The sequence below is a fragment of the Carassius gibelio genome, chromosome B2 (genome assembly GCF_023724105.1).
Source record: "Carassius gibelio isolate Cgi1373 ecotype wild population from Czech Republic chromosome B2, carGib1.2-hapl.c, whole genome shotgun sequence".
Taxonomy (NCBI): domain Eukaryota; kingdom Metazoa; phylum Chordata; class Actinopteri; order Cypriniformes; family Cyprinidae; genus Carassius; species Carassius gibelio.
The window spans coordinates 6,306,622-6,320,305 of NC_068397.1; the positions used below are offsets into that span (position 1 = coordinate 6,306,622).

Genomic DNA, 13,684 nt, shown 5'->3' on the forward strand with positions numbered 1-13,684 from the left:
TATGTAGGCAGTAAACAGTACGACAGCTCACTAGGTTTTGGAACAAAGCTACTGTTTTTCAACCACCCACACTAACACTCTCCTTTCCTCTTTCACAGACATACACACATAAACACAAACACACAACCACCCACACACACATCCCTCCACCATCTTAATGAGAGTTCACGCGTTGTGATTATTACTGCGCTTTTGGCCCAAACAGTCCCTTTCTCCTGATGAGGCAGCAGCACAGGCAGATACATGGATCTGAACCTCTGGGCGAATAACTCCGCCAGTAAAAGAGCCTGATGTGCAACCAATTCTGCTGCCAAGCTGTTCTCTCCGATCTGCAGGCTTGCACAGAACGGCCGGCGTAATTGGAAAGATCAAACGTGCTTTTGTGCAGCGTGGGGAATGCAGAGCTTCAACGCAGAGGGAGATCTGACTTGGGAAATCAGGGAGATACACAAGAGATAGAGAAGCTCTGATCAGACTGACAAACAGCCTTCCAAGTCTGCTCGTAAAGAAATAAGTGCTGGCGATTCAGGGGGGTTATACTTTATAATATATAAGGGCAAACTTGTGGATAATTGGATGTTGGACGACAATCCGCACATGGAATGGTGTTATGTTGGCAGTATAGAGGAAACTTGAAATTAGTTGGTCAAACAACAAGTGACTCAAAATTTTATGTAGTTAAACTCAAGTCAAGCTACTTTTTTGAAAGAGCCACTAACAAAATGTAGCTATTATATTTAACCTTTGAATAGTTGAATTGATATATATGTTTAAATGTCGAATATCAACTGCAATATTAAAGGGTTATTTTACTCACTCCACCCATCCTAGGTGTATATGACTTTCTTCTTTCAGACAAATCCAATTGGATTTATATAAAAAATTGTCCTTGTGCGTCCAAGCTTGGACTGGGCATTTTTTTTCTTCAATATTCCAAAAGTATTCAAATAATCATCCATAATAAAACGTGCCTCACATGGCCCCGTGAGATAAATAAAGGCCGCCTGTAGCGAATCTATGCGTTTTTGTATGAAAAATATCCATATTCAAAACGTTATAAACACTTTTCTGCTTCATGCTTCCGCTAACTGTCGAATGACGTAGGATGTAGGTGCACCTGCCAGTGATTAGTGATGAAGTGTGGAGGAGAGAGTAAAACAAAACACTGATTATGAATTAGAAGCACAAAACAAGGATTTGTAAAGAAAAATGTAGGAGGATTCGATATAAGCCAAGAGTTGACTGGCTTTCCTTTGCTGAAGTAAGGAAACTTTCATCCTTTGCTCTAAGCACGTGCACAACACATACATCCTACGTCTTCTGCCTGGAATGTCTTGCATGAAAGACAGTTAGCGGAAGTGAGAGAATAGTTTTAAATATGGATATAATTATTATTTTTTAACCATATGAATTGTCTGAACAAACTCGTTCACTGAAATGAACTTGACTTCCTAATGCTTCAAATGAGGGGAAATATTTTAGGGGAAACTGTCATTTGATTATTGCCTATTGCAGCATGTGCAATAGGGTGTGAAACAAAAACCAGTAATGTAGCGTTTTGTTGCAGTATGCACTGAATAAACTAGTTTGGAACATTTCATGTGGGTGTCATGGGTCTCGTAAATCAGCCATTATAATCATTTCGATGACTCTTCAGTTCTTATGAGGCATTTATTTACACAGTTATGCATATTTGAACAGACTGAATTAAAATAAGTGGAATATTCATCAAACAACAGCTCTCGAGTCAAACTGTCGTTGTCTCACCTCTCGGATAGGTTTGAGTTTGGAATATGGCATGCATGTAAAGCTGTAGAGCTCGACTGGCTCTCTCAAGCACACATTAGCATACTGAACACACGCACGCACACACACACACACACACACACACACACACACACACACACACGTATACACACAAAGAGTACAATTCCCCCTCGCTCACAGGCAGAGAAAACAAGAGTTTTTAAATCACAGTCCAAAGTCCTCCATGTGGAGAAATCTCTCAAGAGCGTTTCATGGAAGACAAAATACAACAGAGGTAAATAAAACACTTTTCTTGAATCGTAACAGTCTGCTTTTTAAAGTCAACTTGCCCTTAAAGGACTTTCCATTCTTTGAAAATGTCCTCTTCTCTTTCTGAAAGTTTCAGTTTGAGTCCATCCTGGCTAGTTTGAAACTTTCATGTGTTCCACTCCTCTCTTCCTTTCTTCAATATGAAGAAAAGATCAGAAGAAGCAAGTCTTTGAGGGAAAAAGAGCGGCAAAATATCCTCAAGCCAACATCAAACAGCCCGGGCTTACATTTATTACATTTTTAAAACATTATTACAGTTATCTTATAATTCCCGAGTCCGTCTTATCGTTTGTGGCCTCAGCAAATGAGAGGAAGAATGGAAGGGATTGGAGTTATGGAAGAGAGTGATCGCTTTTTGCCATTAGAGAAACACATGCAAACATGCAAACTAAACCTGAGAAGTAGAAACGTCGTCAATTTGATCCATGTAATGAAAATTCAGTGTAAACACGAGAAAGTCATGACAAAAGGGAAGGAAAGAACAAAGACGATTGCCTCAGGCGCCATCATACAGAATTCCAATTAACATGTGCTGTGTTTTCCCAGCACTCCCCAGGTGCCCCATACACAGGCTGTCCGTCAGGCCCATAGAGTTTTCCATTGGACACGCCATAGTTTTCCACAGGCTCCTTGGGAGGGGTGCAACACTGTCCCAAATTGTATACAGGTTTTCCATTGGCTCTTCAAGCAATAGTCGGCTCCAGTAATTTTCCATTGGCTTTTTATGGATTGTCCCAGTCAGATTTACTCTTCAAATGGGAATTTGTTGCTAGCCTGGAGGCTCAGCAGGTGTTTTTTTTTTAATCAGTCAAACCCGTATGGGCAGAGTTTGGCTCATTTGTTCTTTCATGTCTTGTGCATCTTCTATACTCTTCCTCTGATGGCCCGGCAGAGTCCCGCCAACTCGACAGAGATCACTACAGAAAGGGAAGTACAAAATACAAAAATCAGCTAATGCAGGAAACAGAAACACTGACATAAGACAGCACTGAAGGTTTTAGTTTCAAAGCATAGTTATTTTAATGTAAAAAAAACCTTTCAATTGATTTGAATGTGTCACACACCACTTTACAAATTAATTATAATCTATCCATCCATCCATGATTCCAAATATTTGTCTCTCCATCCATCCATCCCTCCCTCCAACTATTTATCCATCACTACCTATCAATCCATCCATCCACCCACCCATATATTTGTCTCTCTGTCCATCCATCCATCCATCCACCCACCCATATATTTCTATCTATCTATCTATCTATCTATCTATCTATCTATCTATCTATCTATCTATCTATCTATCTATCTATCTATCTATCTATCTATCTATCTATCTATCTATCTATCTATCTATCTATCATTAACCCATACACCCATATATTTGTCTATCCATTCAACTATTAACCCATTTCAGCCATGTGTTTGTTCTTCCATCAATCTGTCCACCGATCCACCCATCCATCCATTCATCCATTGATCGATCCTTCCATCCATCCATCCATCCATCCATTAACTCATCCACACACGTTTCTTCATTCAGCCAGCCATTTCTTAACAAATTCACCCATATTTGTCTCTTCTTCCATCCATCCATCCATCCATCCATCCATCCATCCACCTATATATATATATATATATATATATATATATATATATATATATATATATATATATATATTTATATATATATATATATATAGTATATATATTTATTATTTCAAACAGTATTTCAAATCCTTCCATCTATCTATTCATACCTCTGTAATTTTATCCATCCATCCATATATTTGTCCATCTGTCTATCCATCCCTCCATCTATCTTTTATCCATCTCTCTACATAAATATTTCCTAAATACCATTAAATTCAAATTTAAATTCTTTCTGCTACTATATTTTAATTTAGAAACTGAATTGGAGCCATTCTCAACTTAATTCTGGATGAAGTACAACTAAAGATAAAAAAAAGATTCTTCAAAATGTCGATATTCAAAATATTGATTAACAGTGAAAAATAGCAGCATGAGAGGGGTGACGTCGGTATTTTCATTTTGAGGTAAACTGTTCCTTCAATTTCTAATAAAAAAAGGCCAAATGTGTACACTCTCACTGATGAGTGAGAACAGTAATCATGCACACAGACACACAGCTGTCTCTGGAGATTGGATCATGGCATGTCAACAGCCTGACCAGGGCTGCTGGTGCATACAGATGTAAACATAAATGAATCATACACAGGCCATCAGCATGCAGCGTCACGCGGAGGCATGACGTGCCCACACACGCACCCGTACACACTCGACCGTTAGGCATGGGGCTCCACTGCCGGCACATTAAAAAGCTTATTAGCCAACTAATTAAAGTCATTGCTCTCTTTTAGCATCTCCTCCATCTCCCTTATTAAGCTCTCTCCACCACCTCCGCTAGCCCTAGTCTGAACCGAACCAGCTTCCCCAGCGAGCAGACACAGCAGCCAGTGAAGAGGAAAGGGCACTGCACTGTGTGTAAGTCAGCCGTTACTCCGTTCCCAAGACGGTGCGGTGCAAAGCGCTCGAGGCGAGAGCAGCGTTTACAAACGCAAGTGAAATGAGCTTGCTTATTTTGACTAAGACTCAGCAGTGTTATGCATTGCATTTATTTGCAGGATAATTTATGTGGTTGAAACTGCTTTTCGTGAGGAGCCCTACACGGTAAACAATGATTTGCATAGTGAGTTGCGGGGTGGGGGTGGGGTAAGCTTATCGTGATAGGTATTTTTCGCCACATTCAGTTTAAAAATTCAGCTTGTGCTTTACCCGGAGGAAAGATAGATCTCTTTTTAATATCTCCATTGTGTCTCCTAGGCTGCAGTGAGAAAGAATGAAGAGCAAAGTTTCCTGTTTCTCAGACGTTTCTCCCTAGTAATCCCACATCCCCTTATGCCGAGGTCTCAGTAATGTCTCAAACTGTGCTTATATTTACAAACATCAGTTAAATGTCACGAAACTCGAGAACTTATCTTCTTCAATTCTCTACCAGTCTGAACTATCTCAGTTTAGTGCTTATTCATTTTTAATGCTATACCCTCACTATATACCACTATTTCTATTTTGAGCTATTTTTATAGATGTTTTGAGCCACGGTATTTCAAATCTCAAAATGTGACTTTCTTGTAAATTGCACAAAAGATATCTTTCAATTGCGACTTAGTTGACATTTAAAATCTCACAATGTGATTCTTTTGTGACAATGTGACTACTGCAACTGTGATTTCGTTTCTCACAAATGTGACTATATCCCACAATGTTAAATATCGCAGCTGCCTCTTTGATTCTTGTAAATGTCATTTTAAAAGTCACAGTGCGACTTTATCTTGGAACTTTGACTTTTTCAAATCGCAACATTGTTTCTCATAATTGTGACTTTATATCCCACAATGTGACTTTACATATTGGTCACATTGCATCTTTCATTCTCATAAATGTCATTATAAGTCTCACAATGTGACTTTGTATTGGAAATAGTTTGATTTTATTTCTTGTAATTTCAACTTTATACTGTGCTAGGTGGCTATATCGCACCATTACGACTTCTAATTGTGATTTTAAATGTCAAAATGTTACTTTGTCTTGAAACTGAGTTTGTTTCTTGTAACTGACTTTACGTAGCACAATGTGATCACAACTGTGACTTTACTTCTTGTAATATAAACTGTATATTGTGCAAAAGTGAATGTATCTTGCAACTGCAACTTGTTAGTCATTTTAGTGACAAAGTAAATTTTTTTAAATAAAAATTTAGAAAATGTGATTAAAATGTATTTAATATGTATTTTTTATTTTATTTTATATGATAATTAATTTCATATATCTGAGACAAGTTGATACTTAAATGACATATACCTCCAAACTCCACTACTTATCCTAAATCATGAAAAAGCAACATCTGAGCAATACAATTTTTTGTTTCATTATAAAAAAAATTCGTGTTCAGCAGTAAAAGTAGCAATAACAGTGTACTATTTGCCACATACTCTGCCAACTGCGATTTCACAAATATATATGAGTGGGAAGACCCGTCTTTCTGTGTAAGTCAAAGGCATAATTGACCCGTGTCTAATCTGGCCTGTGTTCTGCTCACCCTGAGTGTGTGCTGGTAAGCACTTTGAGGCTCGCGGCGTTGCGGAGGAGCTTGTCAAGTGTGCTGACGATCTGTCCGAAGCGCGGCCTCATGTTCCGCTCCTTCACCCAGCACTCCAGCATGAGCTGGTGCAGCACTGCGGGGCAGTCCATGGGAGGAGGCAGCCTGTAGTCCTGCTCCACTGCGTTCATTACCTACAGCATCAACAGACAGAGCAATTACACTGTGCTTTTGCTTTAGGACAAACTCTGCATTATCCAGAGCTTTATTAGGCATACAGTATATGACCAGAATGTTATAAGCGTTAAACCATAATAAAGTCTAATAGGGTCGAAAATAAGAGCATCTGAGATGCTTGCAATATAGACAAAACAGCATAAACTATAGCACTGAACAGAGATAATAAACATCTTGATAAAAGAGATTCGTTTTAAATGTGAAAGGATGGATCTCATGAAATCTGTCAGGAATTTGTCTGTGACATTTCACCACATAGTCAAAGTAAAGGAATATAATAATATTTTGCTTGCACAAAAATTATATACAGGTATATATATATATATATATATATATATATATATATATATATATATATATATACCTGTGTTTATATAGTGATTTTTATTAAAATGCTGATTGATCTAAATCAGCATACAGAGGTGCATGTCTGAAAATCAGAAATTCGTGAAAATATATATTTAAAAAAAAAAGTTAAACTTTCATGTTCACATTCCAGATTCACTGCATGTAAAGTAAAACATTTCACAATGTTTTTATTTGTATTTTTTATTTTATTTTGATGATTAGATCTTACAGCTCGTGAAAGTATAAAATCCAGTGTCTCAAAATATTAGAATATGTCCTAAGGTAAAAAAAAAAAAAAAAAAGGATTTGCAAAACAGAAAAATTCAAGTTCTTTAAAGTATGTTGAATATTGATGCACTCAATACTTGGTTGGGGATCTTTTAGCACAAATGACAGCATCAGCGGTGTGGCATGGAAGCGATCAGCCTGTGGCTCTTCTGAGGTATTATTGAGCCTTAAGCTCATCTGGTTTGTTGGATTGTCTCATCTTTCTCTTGAAAATATCCCATAGATTCCATATGGGGTTTAGGTCAGGCATGTTGGCTGGTCAATCGAGCACAGTAATATCATGGTCAGCAAGCCATATGGAAGTAGTTTTGGCTCTGTGGGCAGGTGCTAAAGTCCTGCTGGAAAAGGAAATCAGCATATCTAAAGCTTGCTCCAAAATCTTCCAGTATATGGCTGCACTGACTTTGGACTTGATAAAATACAATGGACTAACACCAGCAGATGTCACGGCACCCCAAATATCACTGACTTCAGAAACCTCACTCTGAACTTCAAGCAGCTTAAATTCTGTGCCTCTCCAGTCTTCCCCCAGACTCCAGACCTTGATTTCCAAATGAATTGCAAAATTAACTTTTTTTCTGAAAAGAAGACTTTGGACCACTTAGCAACAGTTGAGTTATTTTTCTCCATAGTCCAGGTAAGATGCTTCTGACGTTGTTTTCCTGAAGTCATCTGAGCGTGATGACTCCAGCTTCAGTCCACTCCTTGTGAAGCTCTCCCAGAGTATTTGAATCAGCTTTGCTTGGCAGTATTCTCAAGTTTTTGGCCATCCTTTTGGTCATCAGTTTCTTCCTTTCATTCAACTTTGCATTTAATATGCTTTGATACAGCACTCTGTGAACAGCCACCCCTTTCAGTACTGACCTTCTGTGACTTACCCTCTTTGTAGAGGGTGTCAGTGTCATCTTCTGGACTATTGCCAAGTCAATGATCTTCCCCATTATTGTGGTTTCAAAGAACAAGAGATAGGCAGAATTTATACTGTAGGGATGGTCATTTAATGAAACTCAAATGCAATATTCTAATATTTTGAGATACTGGATTTTTGACTTTCATGAGCTGTAAGCTCTAATCGTCAATAATAATAATAATAATAATAATAATAATAATAATAATAATAATTACATATATATAAAAAAGTTTTTTAAATGTTTTACTTTACAAGTAATGAATCTATAATATATGAAATTTTCACTTTTAGAAATAAGTTACAAAAAAAGAGAGAATTATTTCACAATATTCAATTTTTTTAGAAGCACCTGTATATGATAATCACCACTGAGAATTATCTGAATGACAAAAAACACTACCTTTTATTTGATCAAAGTTTTTTTTTTTATTGTTAGTAAATAAAATAAAAGTATGAATAATTGCTATTAATAAAAATAAAAATGAATATATTCATTATATTAGAATAACTATAAATTTATATAATTAATTTATATATATAATCATAAATCCATTATAATAAATGCATGGAAAAATGTAATTATCATTGCTGTACAGCAAACAAATAATATATCATTTAAATATTAAGTGTTTATTGTAGTATTTATTGACTTACATTTTATGTAGGCTGATTAAAAAAAATATTCAAAAATAAAAGTGCTATTACAGTATTTTTTCTGTTATAAATATCTGTAACACAATGATTTTTTATTTATTTAATTTTTGCATAAATATGAACTATTGAGAATACATCCGGATACATTAGAGTAATAAAAATTTCAAAAATTGTCATGAAAATAATATTACGATATAAAATCTTTTAAACATCCACATTTCTTGTCATTCTGGATTAAAATGTCACCTAAACATGAGATTTCAGGAGATTAATTTGTAATGTAGTATAAAAGATTGACATACATCTTGATTGCTCATGTCCCAGTATGGGCGCTCCCCGAATGACATAACCTCCCACATCACGATCCCGTAGCTCCACACATCACTCGCAGAGGTGAACTTTCTGAAGGCGATGGCCTCGGGGGCGGTCCAGCGGATTGGGATCTTTCCCCCCTACACAATTACACACATACACACAGAGAAGCCATTCAATTCAAACACAGACTTTAAAACCAACGACACGGCTCGAGTCTTCAGCTGCCTAATTAGCGCTAAGACTCAGCCCCTACTCATGGCTTCCTCCCCACGGGCCATCCGGCTGGGTTCATTAATCTGAGATGAAAACCAGTAAAAATAAAATGGCTGGAATCTAACTTGAAACATAACGGTTTGATCTATCCCTCAAACAGACAACGTGAATGGGAAGACTAATCAATACACTAATCCAAGCAAAGTACGAGCTAAACTAGCATGCTAGTGCTAAATCTTCACTGTCTACTAGCATGCCCGGTAAAGAGACAAATGTTTACTTAACATGTTTAGCCAAAAGAGTTGATGTAGATGCTAAAAATAAAGTGAAAGGATTTATACAGAATTCGAGTCATTTAGATCCCTTATCCAGAGCTTATCATGTCGGACACACTGAACAAGCCATCACGTACTGTACTGACTACATCCATATGTTTCCAGCAGACAGAGATAGAGACAGGCTTCTCCCACATATCAAGTATGCCATCTGTACTCCCGATTCTGATGGTCAAGGCTGTTCTTATCAATTCTTAATGCACACTGTATCTGTAAAGCGCAGATATCGCTACATTTCTGTCAGGCACCTGGATTTCGATAAAATGCTCTCAGAAAATTCCCTCAGAGACTTGAATCCGCAGAAAGTGATTTCATGGGGACTTTCAGGGTAATAAACTAACAACAACAACTGAAAAAATTCCAAACAACACCATGTTAACATGATTTTGGAGATGTATCAAGTCCATAAATACCATAGCGTATGCAAGGTATCGTAGTATCGTTTGAAATAACATGGTTTGGTAATCATTCAAAATCATGGTGTAAAGCAAAGTACCATGGTATTGTCCACTGATATCATGAATACTAATTAAAATACAAATGATAGCACCATCATATATGCTAACATAAACAGCTATCATAGTTAGTTGTAATAATAGTAATAATAATATAGTAATAATAGTATAATAACATAGTAATAATAATAGTCGATAAAATGGACCATGAATTATTATTATGCTTTTTAAAATTGTATCTCAACTCAACTTTAGATATATCGCACCAACAAAAACAATAATTGTTGACCAAGGTGCTGTACAATAATTCAAATATCATTAACATTAATACCATAAACAACATAAATTACAGAAAAGAAAACACCAGACACAGCACATTTTAATATGCAATCAAAAGCCAGAGAAAAAAGTAGGGTTTTTGAGTATTTATTTTGTATTATTATATAAAAAGAGCAAACATGCATGACCTTGATCAAACTCACCAATGAGCTGGTGTAGGTGGGGTCTGACGAGTTATCATCCAAAAAGCGAGAGAGGCCAAAATCGGACACTTTGCACACCAGGTTGCTGTTGACGAGCACGTTGCGGGCAGCCAGGTCACGATGGACGTAGTTCATGTCGGACAGATACTTCATGCCAGCTGCGATCCCCCTCAACATGCCAACCAGCTGCGTTACTGTAAACCTGCCATCGTTCAGCTGAGCGGGAACAGAACAATAGAAGAGGGAGAGTGACATTAACAGATGTAAACACGACACTGCACCAATTCGACTCGTTCCAATCAGCCTGACTCTGACAGAGCCGCTGGACTAATTCTACTCGCAGCAGCCCGTAATCTTCTTCAGAGTATCAGGATGCCAATGCTATGAAGAAGTGTCTCCACAAAGCTAATCCTTATGGAGGAATTTCCTTTGCAATAGCACTGAATGTTTGAAAGCGTAATTCAATTACACACTTCACAAAGAATATCAAAGCCACATGTTTTCATTTTCATATTCTGAAAAGAGAAACTCTGAAGCTGTGGCTCTCTGCTGGGCTGCAAGTCTGTTTCGGGTAGGGTCAGAGCCGGAATAAAACAATGCTAAATTCTAATAATAAAATGCAAATGACCATATTATCGTACAGAGTTGGGACAGCAAAATAAATGGGCTTATTGGCGACTCCATTTGCCAATGGTGCATCAAATAAATCTTTAGAAAATTTGATCTAAACTACATTAAATACAGGTCACATGCAACCTAGAATATACAATGCAATAACAGACGTTTTAAAAATGAATAACAAACCAATGCACATTACCATTCAAAACTTTTTGGAATAATCGTGTGACACTGAAGACTGGAGTAATGATGCTGAAAATTCAGCTTTATATGACAGGAATGAATTACATTCGAACATATCAAAATAGAAAACTACTTTTAAATATTACGTAACATTATTTAAGATTTTCACTGTATTTCTGAGAGATGTTGTCTATTATTAAGGTTTTATGTCCAACATGAAACAGTAATGCTGCAGCCCAAGATCGTCTGTTAAAGAAACCTCTGAGGGGAAATTCACAAGTCTACTGTTCACAAATAGCACATGGTTCATGCTAAGCCTTCAAGCTAAAGGACATCAACACGTCTGTAGCCGTTCCCACTTGGTATGGCTCCAGTGACAATAAACTTTCTGCTACGAGATAGATTTTGATGTTTATGCTTTTTTCTACTTCTAAAGTTGAAGATGAATCATGCCAAAGCTTGTTCTTATAGATATTTTTAGACGCGAATTTGTGTGTATGCGTGGCTTGTGTCCCTGGCTAGACTTTGTGTGAGTACAAGCTGTGCCGTAGGAAGATGTCGGGGGATGACGGACTGGTTGGGTGGGCTTTAAGTTGTGTCGTCTAGTCAGACAGAGCAAGACGCACTTCTGGACGTCTGAACTGTTTATCAAGTGTTACTGTAGAAACCGAGGGGCTATACAAGGTCTCACAAGATTATTATGGGATTTTTACGGTTTTGAAATGCCAGATGTTGACACAAGTTAAAGGTGAAGCGAGGCTCTGTCTAAAGCACCATGAAAAACTGTTTAATGCTGAGGGGTTATCAAATCCCCCTGTCAGCACTAAAGAAGTTCTGGCTCACTTTTAAGTTATGTAAAGTAATGTGACGTGCTTCAGTCTGAAACAGAATATTGAGTGAAACTTGATTTTGTCCAGTGGGAATTGACTCATTTTGATGAAAGATTATGAAGCCAAGCATATTTTTTCTTATAGCACCATGCTAAGGAAAGGCATAGCCCTGGATATTGTTCAAAAGCTACATATTTTGTGAAAACGCTGGGTCTTTTTCTTTCATTCTTTTTAATGTATGCACTGCAGCAGTTTTTATTGCAATGGCACTTGATTTAATATGCGATTGATGTATTTTAACACCCCATCCAGACCGCAAGCGGGCAATGCAACACGACTCAACAGTTTCTTTCATTATAATGGGAGTGTTCTAGTTCGTCACATTGCATTGACAGCAGTATAAATGGGGTGCAATTTAAACGCTTTGAATATGTTTAGAACTGAGGCCCCGTCCACACGGAGACGGAGCTTACCCCAATCCAATCTTTTTTTTCCTCATCTCAAGAAATATCCGCATCCACACGAAACCGCATAATGATGTAGTATACATGCCAGACCAGTATGTGGCGCTGTAATTCTGCCACAGAGATACACTAAAAACAGAGAAGAAGACTTGGACTATGCTCATAAACAAACGTGGTACACAAACGAACATGGAACAATACATTTATTAATCAGTGTTAATGTTAGTTAATAAAAAGACAATCGTTCAGTGTTTGTTCATGTTTTTGTTGCTTTTACGTGACGTAGAGGTGTCTGACTAGGGGGGGAGACGTGGGCTGATGACGTCATCGTTTCAGAAAATATACGGATTAGCCGTCCAGACGAAAATGCAAAGACGGCGTTTTCAAATTTATCCACTCTGGGACCCGGTTTCAAAAAATAGCGGTTTCACCTGATGAAAACCCCGGATCCATGTGGACGAAACGCCTATCCGATAAGAAATTTGGGCGTATACACAGAAACGCGTCTCCGCGTGGACGGGGCCTGAGTCTCAAAGACACAGATTGTGGGATGGTTTAAGGTTAGAGTAAAAAAACTACAACATTCTCTATATTTATTATAAAGCAGGTAAGATAATTAAATGTCAAAGCTGAAGTGGTCTATTTTATGCCTAGCAGTGGGCACTTGTGCTTTTCAGCTGAAACTGTTCCCAGGGAAATATGTCATTTTGAATCACTCACAGCAATAATGCTACCATAGACAGGTACAAGGAAATAATTTAGGGATAAAGAGTGCATTTTCAACTATGTAAAGGAATATTAGACTCGATGCATTAATACTGATTTGATGAGTTTGACTGAGATGCAGGTGTTTAATTAACCCTGGATCAGTTTGATTTATAACACATTTTTAATTGTGTATTTCTCATTTAGGGTCATGAACATGCCTGCAAAGTTTCAACTCTCTTAAATGTTGTGGAGCATGCATAAATAATTTCTATTGCAATTTTCATGTTGACGTGTAAGTTTGGCCCACAGATTTCATGATTAAAGGCAGGTGCACAACAACAATAAAAATAGTTTCTCAACTACTAAATCTGAACTATCAGTTCATGCTTATGCATTTCGCCAAGAATCAATCTTTGTGCAGCTAGCACTCTATTGTTTTAGTTTCAGGAAA

The 13,684-nt window shown here is 37.3% G+C and overlaps 1 protein-coding gene across 1 annotated transcript in view; it reads right to left on the reverse strand.

Moving 5' to 3' along the window:
* Positions 1–1,652: 1,652 nt before the first annotated feature.
* The window catches only part of LOC127951494 (ephrin type-B receptor 3-like), a 32,898-nt gene continuing 20,866 nt past the window's right edge, over positions 1,653–13,684 (reverse strand). The window contains exons 13-16 of the mRNA XM_052549385.1: positions 10,431–10,646; positions 8,933–9,082; positions 6,194–6,387; positions 1,653–2,993 (exon numbers count right to left, since the gene is read on the reverse strand). Coding sequence (XP_052405345.1) covers positions 2,885–2,993; positions 6,194–6,387; positions 8,933–9,082; positions 10,431–10,646 — 669 coding nt within the window. The 3' untranslated portion in view covers positions 1,653–2,884. The remainder of the gene's footprint in view (positions 2,994–6,193; positions 6,388–8,932; positions 9,083–10,430; positions 10,647–13,684) is intronic.